Source organism: Sus scrofa, chromosome 13 (genome assembly GCF_054392235.1).
Source record: "Sus scrofa isolate SSC_HxYL_T2T_F1_AM1 chromosome 13, Sscrofa_HxYL_maternal_Yorkshire_Landrace_v2.0, whole genome shotgun sequence".
Lineage (NCBI taxonomy): Eukaryota > Metazoa > Chordata > Mammalia > Artiodactyla > Suidae > Sus > Sus scrofa.
In genome coordinates, this window is record NC_139395.1 from 40862443 (window position 1) to 40880911 (window position 18469).

Genomic DNA, 18469 nt, shown 5'->3' on the forward strand with positions numbered 1-18469 from the left:
CATGGCATATGGAGGTTCCCAGGTTAGGGGTTGAATCCGAGCTGTAGCCGCCTGCCTACGCCAGAGCCAAGCAACGTGGGATCCGAGCTCGTCTGCAGCCTACACCACAGCTCATGGCAACACTGGATCCTTAACCCACTGAGCAAGGGCAGGGATCGAACCCGTAACCTCATGGTTCCTAGTCGGATTCGTTAACCACTGAGCCACGAGGGGAACTCCAAGTAATGCTTTTGACCTCTCTGTATAGTTAATGATTCACTTGATGTAAATACAAAGTAATATTGATATCTTTGATTTACTCTGATAAGGAAAGATCCTTTAAGAGTTGCCATACTGTCCACATTAATGAAAGATCAAGAAGTACTGATAAAAATTGTGTTGAATACAGCACAATACGTATTCTTCTCCATTTCTCTCAATGGAAATTGCTGTATTTTATAGCAAACAAGTTAACTAGACTTGGGAATTCTAAAGCTACCAGATAAATACAAGTGTATATTAAAAGAGGAAAAGTCTTTACTTGAGTATAGTTATGGAACTATTCATGTTGTTATTTCTCTTTGGCGGTTTGTGGCTTTTAAGCAATTGATCCCTCCCAACATAGTCTTTAATTTAGTATCTGTGGCTTCTGCAGTGATATCTCCTTCATTCCTCATATTCATAACTTGTGCCTATTATCTTTTTTCTTTGGCCAGTTTGGCTAGAGGTTTATCAATTTTACTGTAAATTCATTTCGTTGATTTTTTTGTATTCTGTTTTCAGTTTCATTGATTTCTGTTCTTTTTTTTTCTTTTTTTCCTTTTTTTTGTCTTTTTGTCTTTTTAGGGCTGCACTCAGGGCATATGAAAGTTCCCAGGCCAGGGGGTCTAATCGTCTAATTGGAGCTGCAGCTGCTGGCCTACACCAGTGCCACAGCAGCACCAGATCCAAGCTGCCTCTGTGATCTACACTACAGCTCACGGCTGTATGAATGTCTATTCTACTTTTTTTGGGCGGGGGGAGCTGCACCTGTGGCATATGGAAATTCCTAGGCTAGGGGTCCAGTTAGAGCTGCAGCTGCTGGCCTATGCCACAGCCACACCAAATCCTAGACGTGTCTGCAACCTACACCACAGCTCATGGCAATGCCGATCCTTAACCCATGATCAAGGCCAGGGATCAAACCTGCATCCTCATAGATACGAGTTGGGTTCATTACTACTGAGCCACAATGGGAACTCCTATTCTACTGTTTTTGTGGAGAATGTTCTAAAATATCAGTTAGACCCAGTTGGCTGATAGTGTTTTTCATTTCTTCTATAACCTGACTGATTTTCTGTTTACTTGTTTTATTGATTATGAAGAGAGGAATATTGAAATCTCTAGTTATAATTGTAGATTTGTTTATTTCTCCTTTTAGTTCTATCAGTTCTTGCTTCATTTACTTTGGGGCTCTTTTGTTAAGTAGATGCGTGCACATTTAGGATTGTTCTCTCTTAAAGAATTAACCCATTTATGATTATATAATGACCCTTTTTATTCCTGGTAATTTTCCTTGCTCCAAAGTCCACATTATCTGATACGAATATAGCTCCTTCACCTTTCTTTTTATTAGTGTTCAAATGGTATGTTATTTTCTACTTTTAACCTACTTATATTTAAAGTGGGTTTTTTGGAGATAGCAAATTGATTGGTCTTGGTTTTTTATCCATTCTCACAATCTCTGTCTTTTAATCAATATATTTCAACTATTCACATTTAATTTAATTGTTATGTTTGGATTGGTCTCTTTAATAATTGTTTTTGCTTCCTCTGTTTTTATTGTTTTTATTCTTTTTTCTTGCCTTCTGGATTATTTAAATGTTTTTGTGTATTTCAAAACTCTGTTGAATTTTTGGATATATATCTCTGTATAGGTTTTAGTTTTTTGGTTTTTTTTTAATGATTACTTTAGAGATTATAATATGTATATTTGGCTTTTCACAGTGTACTTAGAATTAATATTTTACCACTTAAAGTGAACTGTTAAAATCATCCCACACACTACATCCTTTACTTCTCACCTTATATAAAGGATGTAATGTGTGGGATGATTTTGTCATATGTATTACATTTTGTCATGTGTATTACATCTACAAACACTGAAAATTTGCTTTCAGATGTCACATGTATTTTAAAGAGCTTAAGAGGAGAAAAAAATATGCTTATCTTTACCTTTTCTGTTGCTGTTTGTTCATTTTTGTTATTTAGGTTTTTGTTTTGTTTTGGCCATGCCTGTCACGTGCAGAAGCTCCCAGGCCAAGGACTAAACCTGTGCCACAGCATGGCAATGCTAGATTTTTTTTTTTTGTCTTTTTTTTTTTTTTTTTGCCATTTCTTGGGCCACTGCCACGGCATATGGAGATTCCCAGGCTAGGGGTCTAATCGGAGCTGTAGCCGCCGGCCTATGCCACAGCCGCAGCCACGCAGGATCCAAGCCACGGCTGCAACTTACACCACAGCTCACGGCGACACCGAATCCTTAACCCACTGATCAAGGCCAGGGATCAAACCCGAAACGTCATGGTTCCTAGTTGGATTTGTTAACCACTGCACCACGATGGGAACTCCAACAATGCTAGATTCTTACTCCCCTATGCCACCAGGGAACTCCAGTTGTTCATTTTTGAAGTCTCAAGTTTCTTCTGGTAGCATTTCCCTTCTACTTGAAGAATTTGCTGTTAGCATTTCTTTAGAACAGATCTTCTGGCAGCAAATTCTCTTTGTTTTCTTTCAAGTGCAAGTTTATTTGTTTTTTATTAAAATTTTTTTTTTTTTCCTTTTTTTGGCTACCTCCACAGCATATGGAAGTTTCTGGGCCAGGGGTGGAATCCAAGCCAGAGCTGCAGCCTACCCCACAGCTGCAATGATGGGTCCTTAACCCACTGTGTTATGCTGGGGATCAAACTAGTACCTCCACAGAGACAAGCCAGATCACTAACCCACTGTGCCACAGCGGGAACTCTCTTCAAGTGCAAGTTTGTTCTTATTTATCTTTTTTTTTTTTTTTTTTCACTTTTTAGGGCTGCACCCCTGGCATATGGAGGTTCCTGGACTAGGGGTCGAATCGGAGCTACAGCTGCTGTCCTACACCACAGCCACAGCAATGGCAGATCCTTAACCCACTGAGAGAGGCCAGGGATCAAACCCGAATCCTCATGGATCCTAGTTGGATTAGTTTCTGCTGCACAGCAATGGAAACTCCTGTTTTGCCTTTGCTCTTAAAAGATACTTTTACTAGATACAAATTTGGGTTGATAGTTATTTTAACACTTGAAAAATGTTCCAGTACCTTCTGGTCTACATGGTTCCTGATAAGAAATCTGTAGTCATTTGAATTGCTCCCCCACATGTAAATGTATTGTTCTTGTCTGATTTCTTTTTAAGATTTTTGTCTTTAGATTTTAGCATTTTATCGTAGTATGAATTTCTTTGTGTTTATTCTCTTTGGGGTTTGCTCTTGACTCTGTGTGTATCTTTTGCCAAATTGAGAAAGTTTGCACCTATTATTTCTTCAAATATGTTTTCCAACACTCTCCTCTCTTTCTGGGATTTGATAACACAAATGTCAGACCTTTTGATATTATCACACAGGTCCCTGAGGCTCTGTTTTATTTTTTCCATCTTTTTTTCCTGTTTTTCAGATTGGATAATTTCTATTAACTAGTCTTTAAGTTTACTAACTTTTTCCATTGTGTCTCTATCCTGTTGAGCCTACCCAGTGAATCTTTAATTCTGGTTATTTTTTCATTTTAACATTTCCTTTTGGTTTAGCTTGAGGCTTTCTATTTTTCTATTTATTTTAAGAATATTTGTCCTTATTTTGTAGAGTGTGGTTATAATAGCTGCTTTAAGGACTTTGTCTAATAATTCCAACATGGAGTTACTGTCTTTGTCTTCTTTCCCATTATGAGATAGATTTTCTTGGTTCTTTAAATGTTGATAAATGTTGAATTGTATCCTGAACATTTTGTGTATTATATTATATAACCCTAGGTCTAGTTTAAATTCTGGGGAGAATATTGATTTTTGTTGTTGTTTATGATGATGTTGGTATAGCAGGCAGTTGTCCCATGTAAGTTCAACCTTCAAGTTCCTACCCACCTTCTGCTGTTTAGAGTCAGATCTACACATGCATGGTTCATGGATAAGCCCAGGAATTCATGTACAACTTAATGGGATTATTTTCTTGAGTTCCCTCTTCTTTGAGATCTGACCCTTAGAGACTTCCTTTTTTTCTTGGTCATCTGGCTAGAAAGCCAGGGTTTTCGTTTCCATGTTCTGCCATGTATTTCCCATGACTCTGTCTGTCTCTGAGGGTAAGTGGTAAAAAGATAGTAAAATGAAACAGGGATTCTTCCTGAACTTTGCAACCCAGTTCCTCTAGTCAGAGAGAACAGTTCACCTCCCTTGGAATTTTATGTGTTTGCCCAGTTACCACTGTTCTCACTGCTACCACCATTGAGAAATTGCCTAGCATCTGGGATACAAGAGAATGGAAAAGGTAGACCAAAAAATGAGATTTTTCCCCCCTTCATTCTGATCTGTAGGGGCCCCCTTTCTAGGTATAGAGGGCTTTTCTTAGAGCTCTTTCTCTGTGTACCCAGTATGCAGTTCAGTTTTCAAATTGCTTTTTATTCCAGGCCAAGAGATATGGGAAGAAAAATAAATTCATTACCAGTTCAGTGGGCTTTTATGTTCTGATGTCCTTCCCCAATCCACCTGCCACCATTTATTTTTCATTCCTTAGATAATTGCTCCATACTTTGTGTCCAAGTATTTTTTAGTTGCATTCAATAAGATAGGGTGGGATATATTTACTCCATCTTGACCAAATTTAGAATTCCTTATAAATTTTTAAAGATGTTAACTGATTAGCCAGTCCTTTTTAGTTTTTACAAATAAATTCATTTCCTGAAACATTAGCTTTTTGTGTGAAATATGACACCCAATTTAGAAGTATAGGTATGAAATCCTTATCGACAACTTTCTTTTTCTTTTTTTTCTTTTTTTGGCTGTGCTTGCAACATGTGGAAGTTTCCTGGGCCAGGGATCGAACCTGTGCCACAGCAGCAACCTGAGCTGCTGCAGTGACAATGCCAGATCCTTAACCTGCTGCACCACAAGGGAACTCTGACAACTTCATTTTCTGACAGGCAGGCTCACCTTTCTCTGGTTAAATAAATGTTAGTTCTCTCTAGGGTTGTTAGTGGTTGGTAAAACTGAAGACCTTCCAGGGCAGACATGAAATAGGAATTCCACCCCACCCCTATACCCGTGACATGTGAGAGTTTCAGGACCAGAGATCAAACCTGGCACCACGGTAGTGACCCAAGCTGCTACAGTGACAACACAGGATCTTTAATCTGCTGCACCACAAGGGAACTCCTGGAATCTTATTTTTCCTTCTTTGGTGCTTCAGAAGCTTGCCTTTTACTTGCTTTTTACTTGCCTTATTCAGATCTTATATCAAGAAATGGATATTTGGAGCCCAGGGAGCCAGGTTTTCTGTATTTATTGCATACTGATTCAGTGATTGCTATTAGATTCTTTTTAGACTTATCAGGGAATCACTGGTAAGTTAGGTGATAGCTAGCTATAGATTGCCTTTGTCACAGCCTTGCCACCAGGGCTCAGTGAGAGCAAGTCACATTTGCCACAGGTAGATGTTGGCAAGCAAGTATGCACACACATGTCATATAACCAGTTCTGTAAGTTTGATGAAGTTCCAGTTCTGTCCTTTTCAGTGCTCCAAGCACTCTTTATGTGAAACATCCTGGTCTTGAAAATTGTCATGTGAATTTTTTGGAACTGTGTATCAGAATCCTCCAAAATCTTGGCTGGACCCAGGACCTTTTTGGTGGACCTAGCCTCAGGTTCCACTCCAAAGGGTGACTCTACAGATTTATGTGTTTATTTATATGCAAGGGTATGGACTATCTCTAAATGTTTTTATTCAGTCTTTGTTTTCCAGACATCGCTAATTTACCAATAAAAACCCATTTCTAACATTCATCTTGCTAATTAGAAGGCTCTGGTTGATTAAAGATACAGATAGCAAAAGTACTGTTAGAAGCCACCTCTGGATTATGGCTTTTGATATGTCACTGCTGGAAGGTGTTTGTTTCTTCTTTTTTTTTTTTTGCCCGCCCTGTGGCATATAAAGTTCCCAGGCCAGGGATTGGATAAGAGCCGTAGTTTCCACCTAAGCCACAGCTGCAGCAATGCCTGATCCTTAACCTGTTGTGCTGCGATGGGCATCCAGTCTGTCACAGAACTCCGAAGATGCCACCGATCTTGTGTCACAGCGGGAGCTCCAAGGGCATTTGTTTCTTAAAGGCCTAAGGTATGATTTTAAAACTCACATGATTCCTTTATATGAGAATGTCTGTGTAAGGTATTTTATTTATTTTTATTTTTTAAATTTTTATTTATTAATTTTTAGATTTTTTATTACTCAAATGAATTTATCACATCTGTAGTTGTATAATGATCATAACTATCTGATTTCACAGGATTTCCATCCCACAGCCCAGGCACATCTCCCCCACCCCCCAAACTGTCTCCTCCGGAGACCATAAGTTTTTCAATGTCTGTGAGTCAGCATCTGTTCTGCATAGAAGTTCAGTCTGTCCTTTTTTCAGATTCTACATGTCAGTGAAAGCATTGGATGTTGGTGTCTCTTTTTTATTTTTTATTTTTTTGTCTTTTTGCCATTTCTTGGACCGCTCCCACGGCATATGGAGGTTCCCAGGCTAGGGGTCTAATTGGAGCTATAGCCACCAGCCTATGCCAGAGCCACAGCAACGTGGCAGCCGAGCTGCGTCTGCAACCTACACCACAGCTCAAGGCAATGCCGGATTGTTAACCCACTGAGCAAGGGCAGGGATCGAACCTGCAACCTCATGGTTCCTAGTCGGATTCGTTAACCACTGCCACGACGGGAACTCTGGATGTTGCTGTCTCATTGTATGGCTGACTTCACTTAGCATGATCGTTTCTAGGTCCATCCATGTTGCAAAAAATGCTGGTATTTTGTTCCTTTTAATGGCTGAGTAATATTCCACTGTGTATATGTACCACATCTTCTTGATCCACTCCTCTGTCAATGGACATTTAGGTTGTTTCCATGTCTTGGCTAGTGTAAATAGGGCTGCAATGAACATTGGAGTACATGTGTCTTTGCGAGTCGTGGTTTTCTCTGGATAGATGCCCAGGAGTGGGATTGCTGGATCAAATGGTAGTTCTCTTTTTAGTTTTCTGAGGAATCTCCATACTGCTTTCCACAGTGAAATAAATTATAGTTGTAGTATACTACATTATAGTAGTATAATGGTGTAGACCTTTTGTTTTCAAATTACAAAATGAGGCCAGGAGGAGTCAAACGCCCATTTTTTTTCACTCCCATTCTGTTATTGTACAGTAGAATTTTCCAAAGGCTTCATGATATGTGATGAGACAACAGATTGATTGCTGAAGCAGATAGGAAAATCTATCTTCTATTACACTAGACATTAATGAGATTTACAACAATGCAAAACAGTGACACTCATTTCATTAAATTTTTCATGTTTGAAAGTAAATTGTTTTTGAAAACCATTATAACAAGTTTTTAGGGTCTTTATTAATTGATTAGATTATAGAGGGATTCTGAGACCAAAAAGTTTGAGAGCTGCTGTTGTAGACACATGATTTCATAGAACTCAAACACTGGAATTTATATCTGGATGTTTTAGACTTTTTATTTGGATATAAATTCACATTTATAAGAAGTTTAAAAATAGTAAGAATGTCCATCTTTTCTTTACCTTGATTCACCTATTTACATTTTATAACATTTGCTTTGTTAATCTCTCCCTTTCTCTCTCTCTCCCACACACAATTCTTTCTGAACCATTTGAGGGTGACTTACCCACATCATGTCTCTTTACTCCTAAATATTTGTGTTTATTTATTTATTTTTATTTATTTTGTCTTTTTGCCTTTTCTAGAGCCGCTCCCGTGGCATTTGGAGGTTCCCAGGCTAGGGGTCTAAATAGAGCTGTAGCCACCGGCCTATGCCACAGCCACAGCAACGTGGCATCCAAGCCGCATCTGTGACCTACACCACAGCTCACGGCAACACCAGATCCTTAACCCACTTAGCAAGGCCAGGGATGAAACCCGCAACCTCATGGTCCCTAGTCGGATTCATTAACCACTGCACCACGACAGGAACTCCAATACTTGTGTTTATTTGTTAAAAATAAGGATATTCATCATGAGAAGGAGTCTTAAGAAATGTAAAAAAATAAGGAGTTCCTGTCGTGGCTCAGTGGTTAACGAATCCGACTAGGATCCATGAGGTTGCGGGTTCGGTCCCTGCCCTTGCTCAGTGGGTTAACGATCCGGCGTTGCCATGAGCTGTGGTGTAGGTTGCAGATGCAGCTCGGATCCCGCGTTGCTGTGGCTCTGGCGTAGGTTGGTGGCTACAGCTCTGATTCGACCCCTAGCCTGGGAACCTCCATACGCCGCAGGAGTGGCCCAAGAAATAGCAAAAAGACAAAAAAAAAAAAAAAAAAAGAAATGTAAAAAAATAAAAGAATAGGGATATTCTTCTACATGACCACAAAGTTATCAGCTTCATAAATGTATATTGATACAGTACTTAAATCTACTATCTATGTATCCCTTTCTTTTCCCCCCTTTTTTTGACTGCCCTTTGGCACATGGAATTCCTTGGTCAGGGATCTGATCTAAGCTGCAGTTGGAACCTACGCCACAGCTACAGCAATGTTAGATCCTTTAACTCACTGTGGTCAGCCAGGGTTTGAAACTGCGCTCTGGTGCTACAGAGAAGCCGCCCATCCTGTTGCACCACAGCAGGAATTCCTCTGTATTCCATTTTTGTCAGTTGGCCTAAAAATTAAGTTAACAGTTCCCCTCCCAATACAAAATCCAGTCTGCATCAGATAATACATTCAGCTGTCATATGTCTGTATCCTCCATTTTTATAGCCCCCTCCCTTTTTTTGTCTTTTATGACATTGGTATTTTAAAGGAATACAGCCCCCTTCCCTTCTTTTTTGCTTTTTAGGACCACATGTGCAGCATATGGAAGTTCCCAGGCTAGGGATCAAATTGAAGTTGCAGCTGCAAGCCTATCCCACAGCACTGCCATGTCTGCGACCTACACCACAGCTCGTGGCGATGCTGGATCCTTAACTTATTGAGCAAGGCCAGGGATTGAACCCACATCCTTATGGATAATAGGTTCATTACTGCTGAGCCACAATGGGAACTACTTTTTTTTTTCCCTTCTCTCCTTCGTAAATAAAATATTACTCATTTTGTATTTGTCAGAGGCTTAAAGTTGGTTTTCCAAAGTGATAATCAGGATGTTTCTTTAAAGGAATGCTTTACTTCAGAATTTTTCTTTATGTGGGCCTCAGAGCAATATCATAAAACCCTGGCAGTTTATCAATATAGATAAAATGGGGATATCATTGAAATGGGTATGTTAACTCAACTGTTCAAGGTTCACATGGATCAAAGAAATGGAATTGAAAGTGTACTCTTAGTAAACATTGTAAAGTATTTAGAACCAAAACCAAGAAATTAGTTTTAAGTAAAGAGGAAGGCAAATGTTTGAGTACTGCTTATGACTTTGGGCAAGCCACTTGACCTCTTTGTAAATGGAAGTACTATATAGTTTTATTACTGTAGTTCCAAAGATAGCAGTATGGCAAAACTTGATTGTAATCAAAGTTACCCTTTAACCTTTAGGCTCACATTCAAGGTAGTTTATACTTGGAGATAGAACAAGGCATATGACATCTGATTTGTACTTAGGAACAGGAAAAAATGCATTTCTCAAGCTCACCCTGGGTCATAAGCTCATGAATATAGTGACTGGCTGCTGTGGTCTGCACTATTTAAATTATCCCCCCCCCCCTTTTTGCCCAGTTTCATGGTTTTACTAACGCAAATACAATGTGCACCTGAGCTGTCTATTCATTTTCTTTGCTGCACAGCCTGGCATTGGGCTTGGTGACCTTGATGGCCAGGTGAGCTCTTACATGGCTTTTAGGTTCTTGAGGAGACATGTGAGCAGTCTTACCACAGTAAAACTTGTACCATGGTATTGAGCCCAAAACAGTTTGGTTTGTTCAGTTTTTTTCTTTTGCTCTTAACAACACAGTGTTTTGGAAAAGACAAAAACCTCTGCTCTGACCCCTGCCCCATGAGATTCAGAAGTCAATGGAAAAATTTTTTTTCTTCAGCAGGTTAGAGGGTGTGATATTAGAAGTGAGTGTTTTGTTTTGTTTTAAATCATTGTAGTTATCTTTCCCTCTATGAATAGTAGACCTGGAAATGTAATCGCATTTAACCATTTTCATATGTATTGTACTACTAGAGGGTTCATTAACTCCTAATCATCTGTAAACTGAAAATTTTTGAAACTTTCAACAGTTTTCATTTGGAAGCATTAAAGGTTTTTGGGGAAAAAAAAAACCTTGGATATTGGAGTTATGTATTCCTAAAAAGGCTAGGTTTCAGTTGTTTTAATTATATCTTTTATTCTGAAAATTAACTATCATAAAGGGATTCCGAAGATCTAAGTATGTTCTAGTTTGCAAAGCTAGCTGATTTTGAACTTTACACCCACCTAGCCAGCCAGTTCCTAGGAATTTATGAGGAGTGATAAAAATACTTTTATCACACTAGTAAAATATTTCCATGTAAATACAAAGAGTAATGTTTAATATTACTAATATTACATGCATTTTTAAAAATTCTGAAATGATTTTAGATTCATTGCTGCCTGCCTTTTTGCTTTCTTTTCCTATCTTTTCCTTCATTCCCTTAGATAGCAAAATCAGCTAGAAGGTTTTGAAATTGCTTTAAAATTTGTTTAGATTTTTTTTTTTGTCTTTTTAGGGCTACACCTGCAGCATATGGAGGTTCCAAGGTCAAGGGTCCAATTGGAGCTGTAGCTGCCTGCCTACACCAGAGCCACAGCAACATGGGATCTGAACCATGTCTGCAGCCTACACCATAGCTCACGGCAATGCCAGATCCTTAACCCACTGAGCGAGCCCGGGGACCAAACCTGCATCCTCATGGATGCCAGTCAAGTTTGCTAACTGCTGAGCCATTTGACAGGAACTCCCAAAATTGCTTTAAAATTTGATTCCAGCACTCCATTTGGCAGTGTTGACACAGGGAAGTCTTCTTATATGATTCCATCCTCCCACTTTTTATTTTTTAAGGTTGTCTATTGTGCAGTAGTTTTGTTTTGTCCTCAAAGGAACTGACCGATGTGGCCAGGAATAAGTTAAAATCTTAGTGATACAGTGGCCAGGAATAAGTTAAAAGTTAAATCAAGTCACTTTGTATCTGTACTAAAAATGACTTATGCTTGGTCCATAGTTAATTTGATTTATTCTAGTCTCTGAGTGTATACAAATATTCATTATGGAAAAGATTTTGTAGAATAAAGGGAAAGGGAAGTTAAGAAAGTGATTGTAAACCAAAATTCCATTTCTTATTTTTTTGAGACTGTTTCAGGAGGTCTGCAAAGTTAAAACTATTTTTAGAATAATGCGACTTGCATTTTGCACTCCGATTCACAGGTCAAGTTTTCCAGATTACACAGTATGTGATGATATCATTCTGACAGCTGATGGAACGCGTGCTTATGTATTGTTGTGTTTTAATTTATAACACAGTAAATAGCAACATATAATCCATTTTTTTTTTCCCTTTTAGGGCCGAACCTGCTGCATATGAAAATTTCCAGACTAGGGGTCACATTGGAGCTGTAGCTGCCGGCCATAGCCACAGCAACACCAGATCGGAGCTGTATCTGCGACTTAGGCAGTTTGTGGCAGTGCTGGATCCTTAACCCACTGAGCAAGGCCAGAGATTAAATCCCCATTCTCATGGATACTAGTTAGCTTCCTATCCCCCCCCCCCCCCCCCCCGATAAGACACAATGGGAACTCCATAATCCACATTTTAAAAATTTAATCATTTTTAAGCGTTCCGATACCAAAAAATTTGTGAAACACTTTTTGGCATAGTTAAATCGATTTTGCAGGCTTGCTTGTTCTTATTCCCTGTTTATTGTAGGGCTATTTGTTTGTTTTTAGGAACCATAATCTATTCTCTTTCTGCTCTCAGAATAGAATGTGCGTTTTAGTTGTGAGTGGCAGTTTAGGAAGTTGGCCCTAGACAGTTCTTGTAGAAAGGTAAAAAGCTGAATATAAAGGGCATAACTTTCTTCTAACAGTACTGGCTGGAATTTACTGTCTTCATCACTGGAGGGGTTTAAGCATAAATGTGACAACTATTATTGAGAGTATTTTTATTTATTTATTTTTGTCTTTTTTTTGTCTTTTTCTAGGGCCGCACCCCCAGCATTTGGAGGTTCCCAGGCTAGGGGTCTAATCAGAGCCTTTGCCACTGGCCTACACCAGAGCCACAGCAACACGGGATCCGAGCCATGTCTGCGACCTACACCACAGCTCACGGCAACACCAGATCCTTAACCCACTGAGCAAGGCCAGGAATCGAATCCACAACCTTATGGTTCCTAGTCGGATTCGTTAACCACTGTGCCACGAGGGGAACTCCTAGAGTATTTTTAAAGAAAATCAATAGTTCAGATAGGGACATGAGTGGAGTACTTGTTAGTTGGTATTGCCCAGTTAAATTCTTTACTGTTTAATCTTTTAAAAAATTGAGATGAATTATAAAAATTGACCTATTTGTTAATTCTGTTTTATTTCTCCCACATAAAATGTGACATAGGGGTTCCCATTGTGGCTCAGCAGGTTAAGAACCCAACATAGTTTCCACAAGGATGCAGGTTCAATGCCTGACCTTGCTCAGTGGGTTAAGGATCCAGTGTTGCCACCAGCTGCAATGTAGGTCACAGATGTGGCTGGAATCCAGTGTTGCTGTGGCTGTGGCGTAGACCTGCAACTGCAGCTTTGATTTAGTCCCTGGCCCAGGAACTTGCGTATGCTGCAGGTGCGGCTGTAAAAAGAAGAGAGGGGGAAAAAAAATAAAATTAAAAAAAAATGTGATCTATTTAATCAACTTGCTTACTTTTTTTTCATGTGTTTCATTTCAGTTGGTCGCATTATGTTTCAGCTCTTCTCAGATATATGCCCAAAAACATGCAAAAACTTCCTTTGCCTATGCTCAGGTAAATGAGTTATTAATTTATTTCCAATGAGAAGTCATGCTTACAGTTTTACTTTGCTTAGCAGAGTTGATATTTTCCTTAAAATGTGAAACGAGTTTAGCAAATATTATTTTCACTAGTAAGAAGTCAGGGAAGCATTTCTTAAAGGGAGAAGAGGGGAAAAAAATAGTCTTAAAAATGAAAAAGAGGAGTTACCGTTGTGGTTCAGTGGGTTAAGAACTCGACTAGTATCCATGAGAATGTGGCTTTAATCCCTGGCCTTGCTCAGTAGGTTAAGGATCCAATGTTGCCACAAGCTATGACGTAGGTCAAAGATGTGGCTTGGATCTGGCATGGCTGTGGCTGTGGTGTAGGCCAGCAGCTGCAGCTCATATTCGACCCCTAGGGTGTAGCCCTAAAAAAATGACCAAAAAAGAAGAAAAAAAGTACCACTGTATGTAATGAAACCTTTATCCACTGTAGTTTATAAAATAATAGTATATTCAAAACTGATTTATTTTGGTAGAATTTTACAAATTTTAGTACTTTGAACAAATTTAGCATTCCAGATATCACAAGGAATTTAGAATTAGAAGATAGAGAAGCAAAGCATAGTGAAGTTGTTCTTTGTTATATGTAATTGGATTTGTATTTTTTTAAAAGTAGGGAATGCGTTTATAAAGTTACTTTAAAATTAGAAGTAGCAAAGTTCCCATTGTGGCTCAGCAGGTTACGGGTTACCAACCTGACTAATATCCACAAGGATGCAGGCTTGATCCCTGGCCTTGTTCAGTGGGTTAAGGATCCAGCATTGCCTTCATCTGTGGTGTAGGTAGCAGATGCAGCTCAGATCTGGCCTTGCTGTGGTTGTGTTGTGGCTGTGGCCAAGGCTGGTAGCTGCAGTTCACAATTCAGCCTCTAGCCTGAGAACTTCCATATGCTGCAGGTGCAGCCCTAAAAAGCAAAAAAAAATTAAAATAGAAGTAGAAAATTACATTTTAAAATCTATGCATGGGTACACTTGTATACATATGTAATATTTGTACCAATTCCTTGATTACATTCTTTTATTGGAATGGTAACATTTTCTATTCTTGCTTGTCTCCTGTAGCATATAGAGGAAGTACCACAAAATTTAACTTTTATAGGCTGCTTTGTATTATGTATTTTAGTCTGTGTGTATGAGTTAGATTGTTACACTGTCTACTTTATGTGTCTCTTACATTGCCCATCATAGGGGAAGAGAGGAATTGACAAAGGAATAGTTAGATGGTTCTTTCCTTGAAAGGATATTTTATAACTAAACTCCACTTCTTTTTTTTTTTTTTTCCCCCAGGGGAAAAAGGCCTTGGGAAAACAACTGGGAAGAAGTTATGTTATAAAGGTTCTACATTCCATCGTGTGGTTAAAAACTTTATGATTCAGGGTGGGGACTTCAGTGAAGGTAGAGCTAAAAGTTATGCTCTTAATAACTTCATCTGTCATTTTCTAAAGCAGCTCATTACTTTAAAATGTAAATGTGTCACTTTCAGTACACTGTAAATATTAGTTGGTTAGAGAATAGTTGTTGGATGAATAAATGTTGTAGACTAAGAATATACAAAAAGCAAAGTACTCAGACTTTTTTTTGTTTTTATGCAGTTTTTTTGTTGGTTTGGCTGCGTTTGCAGCACATGGATGTTCCCAGGCTAGGGATCGAACCTGTGCCATAGCAGCAACCCAAGCCACTGCAGTGACAATGCCGAATCCAAAAACTTCTGTACCACGAGGGAGCTCCTGTTTTAGTACAATTACTTGTTGAATTCCCTACAGTGAATGCAGAAGTACTGTTCAGTTTTTATAATTTTAAAATTTTGTTGGTGTGATTACTGTTTGAAATAAACAGGTTAAGGAGAGAGTTTTTAAAATATTATTTATTGGAATTTCTGCTGTGGCACAGCAGGATTGGTGACATCTCTGCAGCACCAGGACACAGGTTCAGTCCCCCTACCACCTGCACGGTAGGTTAGAGGATCTGGCATTGCCGAAGCTGCAACATAGGTTGCAACTGCAGCTTGGATCTGTTCCTTGGGCCAGGGATTCTGTATGCCACAGGGTGGCCAAAAATTAAAAAAAAAAAAGATAAATAAAATAGTATTTATTATAATGTGATTGGAGATATATATATATATATAGTGTGTGTGTGTCTTTTTCTTCCTTTTTTTTTCTTTTTAAGGGCATCACCAGCGGCATATGGAAGTTCTCAGGCCGGGGGTTGAATTGGAGCCATGATGGGAACTCCTGGCTTTATATTTTAAAGTGAGATTATCTGAAGAGTCTTAGAATTTTGACCATTTGCAGCAATTACAAGGTGTTAACTCCTTCAGCAGACTGGAACCATAAAAAATATTCTATGTATTAATATATTTTTAGTTTTCATTGTTTATTTGATGTGTTTGTGGGAGAAAGTGGGTGTCATGTCTTACTCCTCTGCCATCTTGATTTCTCTCCCATTCATTATTGTTTAATATAGCTCATTATTTTCAGGTAATGGAAAAGGTGGAGAATCGATTTATGGTGGATATTTTAAAGGTAAGGCTTAATATTTTATGGTCTTTTGTTTCAGTTCTGTTATTAAAGCAGTTTGATATCATGTACTTTTAATGAGAAGAGGTTTACTTATAGTTCACTTTTTGCATGAAACTAATGCTGCATGAAAATACTTTATTTGCATGGACTTGGGGATAAATTATATTGTAATATATAACTTTTAATTGACAAGATTAATTAAGGCTAACTTTATGGTTAAACATGACTTTCAGCATGGAGGTTAGGCAACTATATACATGAAAACTCCTATCTTCCTGCCTAAAACTGTCAACATATTCTTTTGTTTATAGAGAATGTGGTCTTTTGCAAAATGAAAAGGTAAGAGAACGAAGCTCAGTAACACAAACTCCAATTCTGTTCCCTTCCACCCTTCCTGATAAATTTATGGACAGTCTGGGTCAGGTTGTGTCTGGATTTCTTATATTGCTTGAAGACTTGGGAAATTCTGTATACTATTTCACACATGCATCTGTATCCTTATTTTTCTTTTCCCAGTGGGTTATTAATTCCACATCAGGGAAAAGAATCCGGTTGTGTTTTGTTTGTTTTTTTCTCTAAACCAAGCAATTTCTTTGAATAAAAGTTGGTATTTCTTCCTTTGTCAAAGGTTTGTATGTCTTTTACATGCTAGAACTATATGATTGTTTTATTCCTACAGTAGTATTTACTTAAATCTAACTATTGCACTTGCCCCAAAAAGCCTTAGAAAAGTCAGTTGCAGAGATTTATAATGGGATCCAATATTACTAGGTTTTCATGCCATATAGCTTCAGTGTTATAATAGTCTTTTATATTTCTTTTGGGGGAAAATGGATTACTACTCTTTTTCAGAAGCCTGTTCCCAAGGTAATCTTCTTTTTAAAGTTTTCTGTGTTTTTGTTTGTTTTAAAGAAAGATTTGTTTGTATGAATGTTAAAAGGAAATTTAAATTAGTTTTGGGGATATTTCTGTTGGAATTAAAACCATCTCTTAAGTGATATTTATGATGGCATTTTTTCCATTGAACTAGTAGGAAACAGCTCTTTAGCTGATTCTATTAGCATGTAGCAAGTTGAAACTAATAACTGTAGTCTACTTTAATGTGGTTTTTCTCTGTGGCAGAAACTTGTATATAGTAAAACTGTTTTCTGCTACTTAAATTTTTGCTTTTATGGAACTTTTTCCTTAGATAATTTTTGATCCTATTGATTAGAAGGAATCCACATACTTAATTTAGTTTAGGCGTGTCCCTACAACTTAATTTATTGTAATGTTTTGGTTTTTGCTCTCGTAGTCTAGCATCAATTTAGTTGAGTTTATCCATGTAGAAATTAAACACCTAAGAGATTATTAAACTCCTACGTTTAGTAAACGCATTATGCAGGATAATTGGAAATTTGGAAGAAATGAGCTTTACTATAAACGTTTTTCTAAAATTTCCTTTCTAGTTTTCCCTGAAAGTTAATAGTTTAAATATCAATCAGTGAAAGTATGTTACTACTAAAAGTGACTATTCTAAGGCTGTTTGTAAAAAGTATTAAATGTATATTCTTTTCCTCAAGGCTAAGTAGTAATAAGTAGTATTTTTTGGTCTTTTTATGCTTTTGTTATTTATTTAGTTAAAAGAATTTTTTCAAAATACTCAATCAAGTATCTGTAACTGACCAGAAGAGGAATTTCATCCTTTGCTTTCTATTTATTACTGTGAACATAACACTTTAAAAGTGGCTTATAATTGGAGACTGACAAATTTGTGTTTTCTTCAAACAGATGAAAACTTTATTCTCAAACATGACAGAGCGTTCCTTTTGTCAATGGCAAATCGAGGGAAACATACCAATGGTTCCCAGTTTTTCATGTGAGTAGGCATAATTCAGAGATAAACTTTTCTTAAACAGAGAAGCGCTGTTCATGAGAAAGATGGAATAGTTAAGCCAAGTTAAATGCTGTTAATTCTGTCAACTTGGATTTTATTATGTGATAGTAATTGGTAAACTCTTAACAACCATCTCAGCAAATATTCTGCATTTTAAGAATGGTACTTAGAAAGGCACTTGAAGAGGTACATTATTTTTCAAAATATGTTATCATCTTAAAAGAAATTGACTTTGACTCTTAACAAGTTTGGGGGCTCAGTTTATCAAGGCTAGATTGGAGAATAAACTGTTGATTAACATTTAAAAATTGTTCATGCCTATGGCTAGATGTACCTTTGGCATGGAAGACAGTTGGTTTGAGTAAACCATAGTATGTTTGCTTTTTCCTTTTACTGTTGCTGTTTGAGTCAGTTTGAGAGAGGTGCCATTATTTCTTGACAATGTATAGAGATAAATGATTTGGTGTTAAGCCAGCATTGTCAAAAATATAAACTTTGTGAGATCTCTATTCATAATTGAATTAACCCAATGTTGCTGTCATTTCTGCCAAAATTTATGAGATTATCACTTAGAAAACTTCGGAATGCTAAGTTTGTATTTTGAAAAACAAATACCTTTACATGTACATGTATACACAACCAAAACCTTACTTATTTTTCATCTGAAAGACCTTTGGCATAATTTTAGTTATATTCTTATCTAAAGCTACTCTAAAACCTATTTTTATTATAATCACATGATATAGAAAGATAATTGCCTAGCATAGAGTTTAATGCTTTTGATTGGAAATAAATCTCTATAGTTGTGCTATGTATGTTGGAAAAATATTTTAT

General features: G+C 37.6%; 1 protein-coding gene across 25 annotated transcripts in view; it reads left to right on the forward strand.

Moving 5' to 3' along the window:
* NKTR (natural killer cell triggering receptor) overlaps window positions 1–18469 on the forward strand; it is a 51260-nt gene that overhangs the window by 2241 nt on the left and 30550 nt on the right. For 19 of the 25 annotated variants that reach the window (XR_014822830.1, XR_002338223.2, XR_014822827.1 and 16 more), the window contains exons 3-6: window positions 13138–13212; window positions 14528–14635; window positions 15718–15762; window positions 17530–17617. Coding sequence is in view for 11 of the 25 variants with exons in the window: in XM_005669406.4 (XP_005669463.2) it covers window positions 13138–13212; window positions 14528–14635; window positions 15718–15762; window positions 17530–17617 (316 nt within the window). In the remaining 14 variants the exon portion in view is untranslated. Of the gene's footprint in view, window positions 1–13137; window positions 13213–14527; window positions 14636–15717; window positions 15763–16070; window positions 16099–17529; window positions 17618–18469 lie in introns of all 25 variants that reach the window. The other 6 variants (XR_014822835.1, XR_014822834.1, XR_014822836.1 and 3 more) reach the window with 1 other exon arrangement.